Source organism: Geotrypetes seraphini, chromosome 2 (genome assembly GCF_902459505.1).
Source record: "Geotrypetes seraphini chromosome 2, aGeoSer1.1, whole genome shotgun sequence".
NCBI lineage: Eukaryota > Metazoa > Chordata > Amphibia > Gymnophiona > Dermophiidae > Geotrypetes > Geotrypetes seraphini.
In genome coordinates this window covers 331,124,357-331,141,562 of record NC_047085.1, presented here as the reverse complement: position 1 = coordinate 331,141,562, position 17,206 = coordinate 331,124,357, and the positions used below count along the sequence as shown (strand labels likewise).

The window sequence follows — 17,206 nt, the reverse complement described above, 5'->3', positions numbered from 1 at the left end:
GAAATCCAAATTCCAGAGCAGCTCAAAGTAACAACGCGTGGGGAAAATTTTGTTGTGGAATTCTGGAGAATGATGAAAAACACTTTTTTGTTTCACAAGCTAACATACTTTAATACTCTTGAGCAAAATCGCCACTGGTTCATGGATGGGGCATTCAATGTAGCACTTGAATTGTTTGTACAGATGTTTACAATACATGCTTTTGTAGATAATCGTGCACTGCCCATGGTGTACGTTCTCTTTAACAGCAAAACAGAAGAGGACTACAAATGCGTATTTAGGAAACTTCTAGAAAGCAGAAATACGTTGTCGCCATTAAGTATTCTCATGGACTTTGAGAGAGAAAGCCTGCAAGCCGCCAGTAGAGTTTCCCCAAATTCTTCCATTTCTGGCTGCTTCTCATCTTGGACAATCCTTGTGGTGAAAAATACAGCATGAGGGCTTGTCCAGTAATTACCGTGACAACGAAAATATCAGATTGTACACAAAAATGCTATTGGCATTAAGTTTTGTTCCTCCAGAAAACGTCGCCGACTGTTTTGAGGAGCTTAATGATAACAGTCCAGATGAACTGCAGCCAGTATATGACTATTGGGAAGACAATTATATCGGTAGAAGGCGGCGAAATCATCGAGCTGCTCCAACCTTTCAAACTTCTCTCTGGATTATGCACTCTCGCGTTGTAGACGGACTACCTCAGATTAATAATTCGGTGGAAGGTTGGCACCACACCATCATCCAAGCCATCCAAGCATGGATAAACTGATTGAGCACATTCAGTGCGAGCAAGATCACACTAAACAGATGCTTGCTCGGTTCCTTGCTAGCAACCGCACAACAGCCAGCAGTAAGAGCAAGTACGTGAAAGTTAAGCAAAGGTTAACAGCACTGCTGCCTACATATGGGAATAGACCTGTTTAAAAGTATCTTAGATGGGAGAGGCCTTATACAACCTCAGGCCCCTTCCCGGTGCTTTCCCTTAGACAACGCAGGCACCTGCAGGAGTGTGTCTGGGTCCCTCCCGCTCTTCATCTTTGAGGTAAGAGGGCGGCAGGGGGGTGCAGGGGACAGTGGGGTGTTACTTGCCAGTAGTAGAGTGTGGGCATCTATCCCTCTGCATGGGGGGGGGGGGTCAGGATTGTGGCAGGAATGTTTTTTAGTGCAGTGGGAGTGTGTGGACATCTCTTCTGCTGTGGGGGGGGGAGGGGGTTCAGGTTAGTGGCAGGAAGGTTTAGTGCAGCAGGAGAGAGTGGGCATCTCTCCTGCTGCAAGGGGGGGAGGGGGTGTTTGGATAAGGTTGGGCAGTGTAGATGGCTTTTATAGCAGTCTCTAACACTGACCAGCACCCCTGGACCACTCGCTTTTTTTTAGCTGCCAAAAGCCAACGCCACTTTTTTAAAAATGGCTCGGCATTTTTTAGGAATCCAACGGAGGGCTCATTTCAATGTTGAAGAGCACATTTGCATGTAAGTGTCGAAGACTGCTAGAATTCTCGCTAAAGAGGGAGATAATCCCTTTTGATAATCCGATGTGCCGGAAAACAATTTAGCGATGGAGTTAAGATTTTGAGAATCTGGGCCTCAATCTGTAAGCCAGAACCAAATCAGAAAGAGGTGACTTATCTAGGGTTATAAATGTAGGGGGATCAGAAGAACAGTGAGAGGAAAGCAGAGAAGACAGGAGGAATAAGTATTACATACATTAAGTGAAGAGAAAAGAAAAGAAATCTGTACAATTTCTCCCTACTTCCATTTCAGCTTTGTCAAATGTGTGCATCACAAGCTGCCTTTGATTAAGAGCATGAAAATCAACTATGCCAATCACATGCTATTTATTTTTAAAATTACCACAATAATTTACAGCTATCCAGGAAAACAAGCATAAGAAAGCATGACTGTAGCTATCATACCCACCTGTGGACTTTTCACACCAACAGTCTCTGATAAAGGAGCTAACAAAGACATGGAAGAAATGTTAAGTGCCTCTTCATTGTCATCTTGGACTTCAATATCTGATTCTTTACGCAGTTCTTTCATCTCTGCTTTATGTTCATCTTCCTCATCCAGAACCTCACTAAAGAGATCATTGATAACCGCTGAACTATTCACTTCATCATCATAATCCACACTCATTTCAATTTCACGTGTTGTCTCACCTGAAAACGTGTTCATGCAAAAAAATTATGAGATTAGATATTTCTCTGTAGTGTTCTCTTTAGATTAAATTATGAAACAGCACTTGTTAGACTTGCAATATATTAAAATGTTTCTGCCCGTAGATTTGGTTTGAAAAAAATTAGAGTCAAGATCAAGCAGTTCAACTTAACAAGACCCTTTCCCACTATATAAATATTCTATAAAGTTCAAAGTTTCCTTGTTGGTACAGCTCAAAGAGAAGCAATCCTTTACTAGAAAATTCTTGCACCACTTTGATCCAAAGAGAGACCATCTGTATCAGGCACAGCTCCTCATAGATAAACTGCTCCAGCACCTGTTTCTGCTGCTTCAGCTAGAAAGTCAAGAGAATGGCAGTAAATGGGACACAGCAAATCTCTGCAGTTCCTCCACCTTCCACATGCTTCATCATGTGGATGACAAAGTAGTTGGGGTACCCAACATTATGCTCGCTTGTAATTCCCAGACTACCAACCTCCTGCTTCTTATTTACATTAAGTAATGGAAGATTAGGTTTCTACCTTCGATAATCTTCTGCTAGATGCTGTAGGATTCCATACATTAGGTGTTCAATCCCAACCTGCAATCCAGGAGTTGCAGAAATCCAACACTTTCCTGACCACATGCTCATGCCCATTAGACTGAGAGATAGAAACATATTCAATTTCAGTTGAATCCCAAAGCCAAGTAGCATACCTGAATAAATCCATGACAAGGGGGTACAGGGGAAGATCCCCAGCAACACAAACAATTTCTGAACTGGTCTGCTTTGTTTAAAATCCAAAATGGCTGCCACCAGCAAATTCGAGCCAAAAATTGCAAAAATAAAACTCGAAAATAGTAATTTGAAGTCTGGGGAGATGGGGGACCTGAACTCTACACTCAGAAACTATGAAAAACAACTAAAATCATTTTACAAGCCACCCCCGTAGTTTATATAGGAAATAATGGAGGTTTACTCAGTTATGCAGTGCCAAACTATCAGCAGCTTTAAACAGCATTAGAATGGAGAAAAATGATTTTCTACCTCAGAAACAACACCAAATGGACCAGACTTGAAATCTTCGAACTTCCAGTTGACCAGACACCAACTGTGACCTCCACCCCCACGGATCCTCGTCCACATTGTCATGGGCAGAAAAAGCCGTATGGGTTCACTTTAGACATACACCGCCTGCACTTAAAACCTGTGTAAAGGTCAGTGGGCAAGCAAACTCCCAGGGGAAGGAACCCAGAGTCCCTGCAGGAAGCACAAAGAATGTACGTCCCCAGTTTCAGGAAAGGCTGCAAGAACAAGCGATCAAAGGACCCGGTTTGGATGTCAACTGAAGTAAAGAGGGCAATAAATGACAAAAAAGTATCCTTCCGGAGATGGAAAAAGGACCCAACGGAGGAAAATCACCAGGCGCACAGGAAATACCAAAAGGAATGCCACCGAGAGGTTAGAAAAGCGAAAGGGGAATACGAAGAGGGGCTGGCCAGGGAGGCGAAAAACTTCAAGGCATTCTTCAGTTACGTAAAGGGGAAGCGACCAGCAAGAGAGGAGGTGGGGCCGTTGGACGATGGGGATAGGAAGGGAGTGATTAAGGAGGATAAAGAGGTAGCTGAGAGGTTGAACACGTTCTTCTCGTCGGTTTTCACGAGCGAAGACACATCTAATATACCGGACTCAGAGGAGCTCATGAGTGGGGAACAGGCCGAAAAATTGGAGCACATAGAGGTAAGTAAGGAGGATGTCCTCAAACAGATAGACAGGTTAAAATGCGGTAAATCACTGGGCCCGGACGCGATCCACCCAAGGGTTCTGAAGGAACTAAGACAAGAAATAGCGGGCACAATCCAGCATGTTTGCAGCCTATCCTTGAAAACTGGTGAGGTACCAGAGGACTGGAAATTGGCGAATGTCACACCTATCTTCAAGAAGGGATCGAGGGGTGACCCCGGGAACTACAGGCCGGTGAGCCTGACTTCAATTATAGGGAAGATGGTGGAAGCTATGATCAAGGATGGCATTTGCGAGCACATCGAGAGGAATGGCATACTGAGAACAAGCTAGCACGGATTCTGTAAGGGAAGGTCATGCCTAACGAACCTTCTGTACTTCTTTGAGGGAATAAGCAGTCGGGTGGACAATGGGGAACCCATAGACATCATTTACCTCGATTTTCAAAAGGCTTTTGACAAGGTGCCACATGAAAGGCTGCTTAGGAAGCTGTGGAACCACGGGGTGGGAGGGGATGTGCACAGATGGATCAAGCACTGGTTGTCGGGTAGACTGCAGAAGGTCGGAGTGAAGGGCCAATATTCTGACTGGTGGGAAGTCACAAGCGGTGTGCCACAGGGATCGGTGCTGGGTCCGTTGCTCTTCAACATATTTATCAATGACCTGGAAAAGGAGGCAAAGTGCGAGGTTATAAAATTTGCAGACGATACCAAACTGTGCGGCAGAGTTAGGTCCAGGAAGGAGTGTGAGGACCTGCAAAGGGACCTGGACAAGCTGGAAGACTGGGCAAACAAATGGCAAATGCACTTTAACGTGGAAAAATGCAAGGTTATGCATATAGGGAAAAAGAACCCGTTGTTCAACTACAAATTGGGGGGGGGGGGGCATTGTTGGGAGACAGCAGACTTGAGAGAGACTTGGGTGTGCTGGTGGATGCATCACTGAAGCCATCTGCACAGTGTGCAGCAGCCTCGAAAAAAGCCAACAGGATACTGGGCATCATAAAGAGGGGCATAACAACCAGGACGCGGGAAGTCATCATGCCATTGTATCGAGCGATGGTGCGTCCACATCTGGAATACTGCGTTCAGTATTGGTCGCCGCACCTCAAGAAGGACATGGCGGTACTTGAGAGAGTCCAAAGGAGAGCAACGAAACTGGTAAAAGGGCTGGAACACTGCCCATACGCCGAGAGGTTGGATAGGCTGGGGCTCTTCTCTCTGGAAAAAAGGAGGCTCAGGGGAGATATGATAGAGACCTTCAAGATCATGAGAGGCATAGAGAGGGTAGAGAGGGTGGATAGGGACAGATTCTTCAGACTGAAGGGGACAACAAGTACGAGGGGGCATTCGGAGAAACTGAAGGGAGATAGGTTCAAAATAAATGCAAGGAAGTTTTTTTTCACCCAAAGGGTCGTGGACACTTGGAATGCGCTACCGGAGGAAGTGATCAGGCAGAGTACGGTACAGGGATTCAAACAGGGATTGGACGGATTCCTGAGGGATAAAGGGATCGTGGTATACTGAGGGAGGAGCTGGGATGTAACACAAGTATAGAAAGCTAACCAGGTAATAAGTATAGAAACCCAACCAGGTCGTGCATGTGCAAGACCGGAGGGTTAGGACTTCGATGGGAAGATAGGACTTCAATGAGAAACCAAGGTGGCAAGGGAGCCCCTTCTGGTGATTCAGACAGGTCGTGACCTGTTTGGGCCGCCGCGGGAGCGGACTGCCGGGCAGGATGGACCTATGGTCTGACACGGCGGAGGCACTGCTTATGTTCTTATGTTATAAGGGTGGCACATAGAAGGCTGGCTCCACAGATCACCAGAGTTTCTCCATGAAGCAGCAGTCTGGCTCTGTGGGACTGCATCCTTTCCTCCGACAGTGGACCACTAGAAAAGGTCTCAATGCACTGAAACCACCTAAGAAACAAACTTTAAGCAGAAAAAAATAAGAAAATAAGCAGAAAAACTGCAAAAGACTGCTGCACGGATTGCTTGCAGAAATTGAAACTGAATATGTTTTTGTTCAGAAAAATGTTGGATTTCTGCAGCTCGCAGATTGTGATTGAACATTTAGCTTATATAATCTGAAAGGGACATAACAGAAGATAAAATTACAGTCAAACCTCGGTTTGCGAGTGTTTTGCAAGACGAGCAAAACACTCAGCAAACTTTTGACTTGCAAACAGAGTGTTTACTCGATTTGTGAGCAACCCCCCCCCCCCCCCCCGATAACCGGCTTCGCTCCCCCCGGCTTTCCCCCCCCCCCCCCCCCCCCGGTCTAGCGAAGGCACAGATCGTGTGCCTAGAAGATCTTATGGCTTCTGCCTGCCTGGAGCATGCATCTGTGCATGCTCAAGGACTTCTAATTCTCCCTCTCGCCATGATTCTCGGCAAGAGGGAGAATTAGAAGTCGTTGAGCATGCTCAAGGCAGGCAGAAGCCGGAAGATCTTCTAGGCACACGATATGTGCCTGCGCTAGACCGGGGGGGGGGGGTAAGTTTAAGTCGGGGGGGGGGGCTGGTTAACGGGGGGGGGTGCCGGTTGGAGCGAGGGGGTCTTTGCGAGCGGGGGGGGGGGGGGAGCGATGCCGGTTATCGGGGGTGGTGGGAACGTATCAAAGCGAGTTTCCATTATTTTCTATGGGAAACTTGCTTTGATAATTGAGCATTTTGGATTACGAGCATGCTCCTGGAACAGATTATGCTCATAATCCAAGGTACCACTGTAGTAATGTTTAAAGGAGAACAGGGAGAAAAAGCAACATGAGGAAAAGCAGTAAAAGGACTGTGTGGAAGAGTTCCAATTATTTTTTCTGCATCAGGGAGAAGTAAATTTATACTTGAGTACAGCCAACAAGATTAACAAGCATTTGTGCAAATCCCAAGGAGAAATTAGGTTCTTACCTGCTAGTTTACTTTCTTTTAGCACAAAGATGATCAGAAATGTCACAAGGTGGTGAGGGATGCCAAAAAGGGCTATGAGGAGAAAATAGCGTAAGAGGCCAAAAATTTCAAGCCCTTATTTAGATACGTAAAAGGAAAAAAAACCTGCAAAAGAGTCAGTGGGACCGCTTGATGACCAGGGAAGCAAAGGGTACATCAAGGACGACAAACAAATTGCAGACAGACTAAATTCCTTCTTTGCGTCTGTCTGTTGCGCCGCAACAATACCAGAAACAGTGAAAGTGTTCAAAGGAGTAATAGAGGACAGCCTCAACACAGTAGAAGTGGACTTGGACCAGATATACTACCAAGATCGACAATCTTAAAAGCGACAAATCCCCTGGACCTGATGGAATTCACCCGAGAGTCTTAACAGAACTGAAGGTTGAAATCGGACAGCTTTTGCAAAAATTTGCCAACCTATAAATTAGAACTGGACAGATACCGGACGATTGGAAGATAGCGAACATCACGACAACTTTCAAAAAAGGATCAAGAGGCGAATCGGGCAACTACAGACCTGCGAATCTTATGTCTGCCCTGGAAAGATGGTTGAAGCACTGATTAAAGATAGCATAGTCCGGCACTTGGATACACACGTGATGAGAGCCAGTCAACATGGCTTCAGGAAAGGGAAATCATGTTTGACGAATTTACTTCAATTTTTTGAGACCGTGAACAAACAAATTGATAGTGGAGAACCGGTGGACATAATATACTTGGACTTCCAGAAAGAGTTCAACATGGTTCCACATGAAAGACTTCTCAGGAAACTACAAAGTCATGGAATAGAGGGAGATATACTAAGATGGATAGGCAAATGGCTGGAGAACAGAAAGCAGAGAGTGGGCATAAATGGGAAGTTTTCAGACTGGGAGAAAGTGACTAGCGGTGTGCCCCAGGGCTCGGTACTTGGGCCCATCTTATTTAATATTTTCATCAATGACCTAGATCACAGTTCTTCAACCGCCTGTCCGCGGACCGGTGGCGGTCCGCAAAAAAATGTTGCCGGTCAGCGAAGGATTCGGGTCCCCAGCCACAGCAAAAAGTGCCGGCGTCAGCTGACATGCAACTTCTGTTGCCGTCGCTATGCCGACACTCCTGCCTTCCACTTCCTACTCTTGCCGCGTATGTCTCCGAACCCCCAGACAAGCAGGGGCAGCTTTGTGTGCTTTTAACTTCAGCACACAGCTGCCCCTAGGCAGTATTTTAGCGCGGTTTCATGAGGCAGCCTCGGGGCCTTTGATAGGCCGGCCCATATCGCATCATCAAAGCGGGCCGGCCTACCAAAGGCCCCGAGGCTGCCTCATGAAACCGCAGCTAAAATACTGCTTAGGGGCAGCTGTGTGCCGAAGTTAAAAGCACACAGAGCTGCCGCTAGCCTACATAGAGGAAACATTTGCTGGAGAGGGAAGGAGGGAAGGGAGTAGGGGTGCTCCTGGACAAGGGAAGGGAAAGGGCTACTGCTGACAGGGGAGAAGGGAAAGGGAAGGGATGAGAGTTACTGTTGGATAAGAGGAGGAGGAAAGGGAGAAGGGGTGCTCCTGGACAAGGGAGGGGAAAGGGCTACTGCTGATAGGGGAGAAGGGAAAGGGAAGGGACGAGAGTTACTGTTGGATAAGAGGAGGAGGAAAGGGAGAAGGGGTGCTCCTGGACAAGGGAGGGGAAAGGGCTACTGCTGACAGGGGAGAAGGGAAAGGGAAGGGATGAGAGTTACTGTTGGATAAGAGGAGGAGGAAAGGGAGAAGGGTGCTCCTGGATAAGGGAGGGGAAAGGGCTACTGCTGACAGGGGAGAAGGGAAAGGGAAGGGACGAGAGTTACTGTTGGATAAGAGGAGGAGGAAAGGGAGAAGGGGTGCTCCTGGACAAGGGAGGGGAAAGGGCTACTACTGACAGGGGAGAAGGGAAAGGGAAGGGACGAGAATTACTGTTGGATAAGAGGAGGAGGAAAGGGAGAAGGGGTACTCCTGGACAAGAGAGGGGAAGGGGCTACTGCTGACAGGGGAGAAGGGGAATGGATGAGAATTACTGTTGGATAGGAGCAAAGGGAGAAGGGGTACTCCTGGACAAGGGAGGGGAAGGGGCTACTGCTGACAGGGGAGAAGGGGAAGGGATGAGAATTACTGTTGGATAAGGGGAGGAAGAAAGGGAGAAGGTATTGCTGGACAGGGGAGGAGGAACATTGGAAGGAAACAGCTGGCAGGGAGATTAGAGGAGGGGAAGGAGTCAGGATGGAATGGAGAGATCAGATGAGGGAAAGGGGAGAGAGAGGAATGACAAAGTAGAAAGAGATTGATGCTGGGAAGGGGGATCAAATGAAAAATAAGGAAAGAGGGACAAAGATGCTAGATCTGGTGTAGGAGAGAGGGACATAGAAAGAACACAGATACCATATGGAAGGGGGAGGGGTAGAGGGCAGACAGTGGATGGAAGAGGCAGATGCTGTATTGAAGAGACAGAGGGCAGACGCTGGATTGAAAGTGAAAAGAAGATGAAAGCAGAAACCAGAGACGACAAAAGGTAGAAAAAAATAATTTTATTTCTATCTTGTGATTAGAATATATCAGATTTAAAATATGTATCCTGCTAGAGCTGATGTTAGACATAACTGGGGAGTGCAAAGCCCAGGCAGTGCGTCTTTAGCTTCCAGCTGGCTTAGGGCTCTCTCTGACCAGGAGGCAGTTGCCCTAGTTCCACTCCCCTAACACCATTCCTGCCATGTGTGACTGTGGTATTCTGTTAGCATGATATTTGTGTAGTATTCTGTAATAATTTGGCTTATTCAGTTTTCTTGATAGTAGAGGGGATATATGTGAAGGGGAGGGGAGACGGGGGTTTTGTTGATCCTTGCCCTGTATTATTTATATTTATAAAATGACAATTGTACAGAATATTATTTTATTAAAGTATAAAAAGAAACATGTTCAATATAAAATCATAACTATTTGAGGCTTGTGCGGATGGGATCAGATGGTTAATGGGACCGAGCTCGCGGTGATGGGGCGGCAATGGGATTTTTAAAAATTTCAGTCTTATTAGTTTGCCGGTCCACAAAATAATTATTTTATTTCCGCCGGTCCATAGGTGTAAAAAGGTTGAAGAACACTGACCTAGATGAAGGAACATCCAGTAAGATCATCAAGTTTGCAGACGACACAAAGCTATGCCGGGCAATAAGATCGCAGAAGGATAGCGAGGAACTCCAGAGTGACTTGTGTCAGTTAGAGAAATGGGCAGAGAAATTGCAGATGAAGTTTAATGTGGAAAAGTGCAAAGTAATGCATTTAGGCAGAAAGAACAAGGAACACGAGTATAGAATGTCAGGTGCAACTCTGGGTAAAAGCGAACAAGAAAAAGTCCTGGTGTACTGATAGATAAGACCCTGAAACCGTCAGTACAATGCGCGGCAGCGGCAAAGAAAGCAAATAGAATGTTAGGCATGATAAAGAAAGGAATCACGAGTAGATCGGAGAAAGTTATAATGCCGCTTTATAGGGCAATGGTCAGATCACACTTGAAATACTGTGTCCAACATTGATCTCCCAACCTAAAGAAGGATATAAAACTGCTGGAAAGGGTGCAGAGTTGAGCAACAAAGCTAATAAAAGGTATGGAGAACTTGGATTATAAGGAACAACTTAAGAGACTGGGATTGTTCTCCCTTGAGAAAAGGAGACTGCGAGAGGAAATGATCGAGACTTTCAAAATACTGAATGGAATCGACAATAGAGCAGGAAAAAAAATTATTTACAATGTCCAATGCGACACGGACAAGAGGACATGCACTGAAGCTAAGGTGGGGACAAGTCCAGGACAAATATCAGGAAGTTCTGCTTCACGCAACAAGTGGTGGACACCTGGAATGCTCTCCCAGAGGAGGTTATTGCGGAATCCACCGTTCTAGGATTTAAAAGCAAACTAGATGCACAGAGGGATATGAGTGACTAAAATTACGTCAGGTGTACACCTGGCTGGGCCTCAGCGTTAGTGCTGCCCGATTCACGATTCAAATTGATTCACCGATTCACTTTGGGTGAATCAATTCAAATCGATTTACCCCACCAAAAAATTGGCCTCCCGATTCATTGACTCTCCCTCCCCACTCGCCCTCTAAAGCAGGAGCGTCAGCGCTGCCTTCTGCTGGCCTGCCACTCCTGCTTTAGAGGGCGAGTGGGGAGGGTCAGTCGGGAAGTGGTTTACCCACTGCTATGCTCTCCGTCTTTCCCCTGGCCTCCAGAATCAACCTCCCTAACTTCAGCAGCCTGCAATAAGATCACTGGCACTAGCGATCTTTGCAAGCTGCTAAACGGCTTTGGAGCGTCTTCTCTCTGCCGCAGTCCCGCCCCTTCTCTGATGTCAGAGAAGAGGCGGGACAGCGGCAGAGAGAAGACGCTCTGAAGCCGTTCAACAACTTGCAAAGATAGCTAGCGCCAGCGATCTTATTGCAGGCTGCTGAAGTTAAGGAGATTGATTCTGAAGGCCAAGGGAACAGCAGGCCTTCCGGAGGGGGGGGGGTGCAGTCTTCCGGGGGAGGGGGGTACAGGCCTTCAGAGGAGATAGACAGGCAGGCCTTCAAAGGGGGGGGACAGGCAGGCAGGCCTTCTGGGGGGATTTAGGCCTTCAAAGGGGGGAGACAGGCAGGCAGGCAGGCATTCTGGGTGATGCAGGCCTTCGAAGGGGAGGGACAAGCAGGCAGGCCTTCTGGGGGGATGCAGGCCTTCAAAGGGGGGGGGACAGGCAAGCAGGCCTTTGGGGGCGATGCAGGCCTTCAAAGGGGGGGGACAGGGTGACAGGCCTTCAAAGGGAGGCGACAGGCCTTCAAAGGGGGACAGGGGGGGACAGGTAAGTAGGCAGGTCTTCAGGGTGGATGTAGGCCTTCGAGGGGGGTACAGGCCTTCACAGGGAGGTGCAGGCCTTCAAGGGGGGGACAGACCAGGGGAGGGGGCCTTGGTGTAGAAGTACACGGAGGGAGGGAGGGAAGGGGGTTTCAAAGAGATGTGCATATGCCTGACTTTGGGGGGGGGGAAGAAATAATGGGTCTGAAAATAGGAGAGGAAGAGTGATGATGGACAATGGGATTTAGGGAGGGAAGGAACAGAAAGGGAGAGAAGTTGGACACAAGGGATGGTGTGGAGGGGGGATAGAGATACTGGATAGGAGGGTAGTTGGGAAAAGAAAGGGAGAGATGGTGGATCCTGGGGTGGTGGGAAGGAGAGAGAGATACTGGATGAAAGGGTAGTTAAGAAAAGATGGATCTGTGGATAGATACGAAAAAAAAAGAAAGATGCCAGATCTCCGGGGGAGAGAAGGGAGACGGAAGGGGAGGACAGAGATGGCAGATGGATGGTTAGAACGGTGAAAGAAGGAGACCCTGGCAAGCAAGTTATCAGAAGACAACCAGAGCCTGGGACCAACAAGATTTGAATGACCAGACAACAAAAGGTAGAAAACCTAATTATATTTTCCCTTTTGTGATTACAATGTGTCAGATTTGAAATGTATATCCTGCCAGAGCTGGTGTTAGACCGCAAATGTGAGCTAGGATTTAAGAGAGAGAGGAAAAGTCTTGTTTGGTTTTTTTTTTATAATTCTTTATTCATTTTCATATTTTACATGAAGTGTACAAAATATTGAGTTACAACTAATGAATACACAATATCACTTTTATATCTATTACATAATATTCTTAACAAATTTTTTTTATCCCCTCTCCCACCCCCCACCCTTCAAGTACTTTCCAATCACCTTATACATATTGTATACCATATTATAACATGTTATGTAAAATTATTTTCACTACCCCCCTCCATGTGTGCCATAAAGAAGACAAGAAAAAGAAGAAAAGAAGAAGATAAATCCTATTATTCATTCAGTACAATACTTTGTCAATGGCCCCCATATTTTTATAAATTTAGGATATGTCCCTCTTTGTATTGCTATTACTCTTTCCATTTTGAATATATGACAAATTGTATTCCACCAAAATGTATAATTAAGGTTACTATGATTCTTCCAGTTATTGGTTATATGCTGAATGGCAACCCCTGTCATGACTAGTAAAAGCTTGTTATTTTCTGGTGAAATTTGACTTTTTTTCTCATCATCATTCCAAATAACACTGTATCATATGATATTGCTACATGATTTTCCATCAATTTATTAATTTGTGGCCAAATTGCATTCCAAAAACTTTTAATGTAGGGACAATGATATAGTAAATGATCCAACATCCCAGGTTCCAGATTACAGTGCCAGCATTTATTGGACTTAGAACTATCTAATTTTTGCAAACGTGTAGGGGTCCAAAAAGCTCTATGTAATAAAAAGAACCAAGTTTGTCTCATAGATGCTGACACTGTACATCTCATTCTCCAAGACCAAATTAGTGGCCATTGAGATAAGAACATAAGAACATAAGCAATGCCTCTGCCGGGTCAGACCTGAGGTCCATCGTGCCCAGCAGTCCGCTCACGCGGCGGCCCAACAGGTCCAGGACCTGTGCAGTAATCCTCTATCTATACCCCTCTATCCCCTTTTCCAATAGGAAAATGTCCAATCCTTTCTTAAACCCCAGTACCGTACTCTGCTCTATTACGTCCTCTGGAAGCGCATTCCAGGTGTCCACCATCCGCTGAGTAAAGAAAAACTTCCTAGCATTTGTTTTGAATCTATCCCCTTCCAATTTTTCTGAATGCCCGAATGCAGTAATTTGATGCTTAATCTCAATGCTCCAAATGTCTCTTAGACCATTTTTTGATTTTTTATTCAAATATCCAGATATTAATTTATACCACAATGCGGCTTGATGCCCTAGGAAGTCTGCTTGGAAGCATAAGAACTCTAAACTATATTGATTATTCAATGTTTTCCATTCAGGGAACCCAACCTGAATGGCCTGCTTCAATTGCAACCATTTAAAACTTTGTTTTTTACTAAGACCAAATCTATGTTGCAATTGTGAAAATTCCAGCAGTTTACCTTCCGAAATAACATCATTCAGAGATCTAATGCCTGCAATAATCCATTCCTTCCAAAGGATTTGAGCTCCGCCAATTTTAATCTTGGAGTTTATCCATAAAGACTGATTAGTTGACTTGTTTATTGGGACAGGTGCTAATTTACTAATAAACCTCAACGTTTTCCAAGTATCCATTAATATCTTATTTTCTCTGTATCTTCTAGGCATGATGATACTTGGAAGATGAACTAAATTTAGGGGAAACATAAGGCGCCATTCCAAATATAACCAATCCGGTGCATTATCTATCAGTTCTGGGAGGATCCAATACATACCCTGACGTAAAATATAGGCTTGATGGTACCTATAAAAATTTGGAAAATTTACCCCTCCCTCCTTAATTGATTTTTGCAAAGATACCAAAGCTATTCTATGCGTTTTACCAAGCCAAAGAAATTTCGTTAAAATGCTATTAAGCTTTTTATAAAAGGACCCCTGAAAATAAATAGGTATCATACTCATTTGGTAGCAAACTACAGGCAAGATCATCATTTTAATAGTTTGAACTCTCCCCCACCAAGAAAGATGTAATGGATTCCATTGCTCACATAACTCTGTAACTCTTTTCAATACAAATTTTTCATTTTCTTTTACTGTATCTTCAATTGTATTTTTAACTTGAATGCCAAGATATTTAAATCCTTCTTCTTTCCATATGAACGGAAAAGCGTCAAATAATCCTTTTACACAATGAACATTTAAAGGTATAAGTTCAGACTTACTCCAATTAATTTTATAACCTGAAAATTTGCCAAACATATCAATTAATTCCAATAGACAAGATAAGGTAGACTCTGGATTTCTCAAATAAAGTAAAATATCATCCGCATAAGCCGAAATTTTATATTCCATATCAGAATATGGAATACCCTGTATCCCCCTTGCTTGCTGTATTGCTAACAATAAGGGTTCTAATACAACATCAAATAACAAAGGAGATAAAGGACAACCTTGTCTAACTCCCCTCTGCAATTGAAAACCATCAGATATCATATTATTAATATTTAATCGGGAAGCTATACAATGTTTTTACCATTTGTATAAATCCAGAACCTATACCAAACCATTCTAAAGCCTGATACATAAAATTCCATTCTACCCTATCAAACGCTTTTTCTGCATCCAAGGAAACTGTAAAAGCCGGTTCATCCATTTTTTTTGATAAATTTAACATATGAAACAATAATCTAGAGTTATTAGAGGAATGTCTTTTAGCAACGAAACCCGTCTGATGCGTGTCTATAATATGTGGGAGAGCTTTGGCTAATCTCAAAGCCAAAATTTTTGCCAAAAGTTTATTATCCACATTTATTAAAGATATAGGCCTGTAGTCTGAAACCAAAGTAGGATCTTTATTTGGCTTAGGCAAAACAATTACTATTGATTCAGCTATAGTACCTTTAATATCACCTTTTATAAGTTGTGTCTGATATAAATTTAGTAAATATGGGGAAAGGACATTTTGAAATGTTTTATAAAATTCTACTGTATAACCATCACCACCTGGAGCGGATCCAACTCTAAGAGATCTCAACGCTGTTTCTAATTCTTTTAATGATATAGGTTCATCTAAACTCCGTTTTATATGATCAGGAACCTTAGGTCCAATAATTAAATCTAAAAAATTTTTACCATCTTTTTGCCTCTCCAAATAAGGCTCGGAAGAATACAGGTCCTTATAAAATTTTAGAAATTGCTTTAAAATTATATCCGTTTGATTGGTTATTATACCATTATCATCTTTTATCCCATTAATGTTAGTTCTTCTTTTTTTTTCTTTAAGATAATTTGCCAATAATCTTCCCGCCTTATTAGAATTTCCATAATACATTGTCTGTTTGGAAAACAAGTCTCTTCTTATCATTTTTGAAGCTAATTCGTTATATTTACCTTTTGCTTTCAAAAGAGCTTGTAATACATCATGTTCCCATTTGCTTACCAATTTAGTTTCTAGTATTTTAATTTCTTTTTCTAACTCTATATACTGTTTTTTAATCTGTTTCCTAACAAAAGCCGAATATGATATAATATGACCTCTCATAGTCGCTTTAAAAGCGTCCCATACATTTTCAATAGATGTATCTTCCACTAAATTAATTTGAAAGAAATCACTAATTTGTGTTTTAAAATTTTCCAAAAATTTTTCATCCACAAGCAATGCATTATCAAATCTCCAAAGAGGTCTTCTATTTTCTAATTGATCTAATTGTAAATCTATCCATACTCCCGCATGATCCGAAATGATAATGGGATCAATGGAAGCCTTAATCACTTGCTGCACCTTATGTGATGAAATAAAAATATAATCTATTCTTGAAAATGATTTATGAACCTGTGAACAAAATGAAAATTCCTGATCATTAAAATGAAGAATACGCCATATATCCTTCAAATCACATGATTGAACCAAATTATCTAAACCTAAAGATTTTATACTTTTACCTGGTTTTTTATCCATTAATGGATCCATTACAGCATTAAAATCTCCAGCCACCACTAAATTAGAAGCAGCCAGTGGTAACAACATACTCTGCAATTTTTTAAAGAATTCTGATTGATTCGAATTAGGGGCATATATATTGAACAACGTCAGGGCATTATTTCCCATACTTATATCAACATGTAGCCATCTTCCATGTGGGTCCGAATTTACTATCTTAAAATTGGCCATACACTTTTTATTTATAAGAACTGCTACTCCTGCTTTTTTACCCTCTGCTGGAGCAAAAAAAAATTCTTTCACCCACCCACCCGTTAGTTTCTGTGATTCCTTTATATTAAGATGTGTCTCCTGCAGACAATAAACATCCGCGTTTTGCTTCTTTAAAAATGATAATACCTTTTTCCTTTTGATTACATGATTTAGGCCATTGACATTAATAGAAAATATCTTAAAAGACATAATATATTTTATACTCCTTATCATAATCTTCCTCTTCCTTTCTTCCATAACTAAGATCTAAAAAACTTCTCCCCATGGCACACATTCTTACCTCCAAATTACCCAATCCCTTATTAATCTTTTCCTTAATCATCCTAGTAATATCTTTAATACCCACCTTCTTCCCACCCCTCCCTCCCCAATATAATGACTGCTTAAGGACACACATTGGACAGTAATCCCAACTTCCCCCCTCCCCCCCAGGCAACCAATATTTATTAATAACCCCTTTATCCTTTATTGAGACAAACTCACTACCTCTCCACAATATATCTAATTATATCTCTCTTCTAATCATAAAACCTTTTTTCTTTTTTTTTTCCATTTTAAAGTAATTAATTTCTCTATCTATTATTTAACCTTTATTTCCTAACATTCCATTAATGCATTTTTATCATTTC

The 17,206-nt window shown here is 43.3% G+C and overlaps 1 protein-coding gene across 4 annotated transcripts in view; it reads right to left on the bottom strand.

The window, feature by feature from the left end:
• Nucleotides 1-17,206, bottom strand: part of ANLN (anillin actin binding protein) — a 321,192-nt gene that overhangs the window by 196,491 nt on the left and 107,495 nt on the right. For all 4 annotated transcript variants that reach the window (XM_033930208.1, XM_033930207.1, XM_033930211.1 and 1 more), the window contains exon 9: nt 1,914-2,155. In XM_033930208.1, the coding sequence (XP_033786099.1) occupies nt 1,914-2,155 (242 nt within the window). The remainder of the gene's footprint in view (nt 1-1,913; nt 2,156-17,206) is intronic.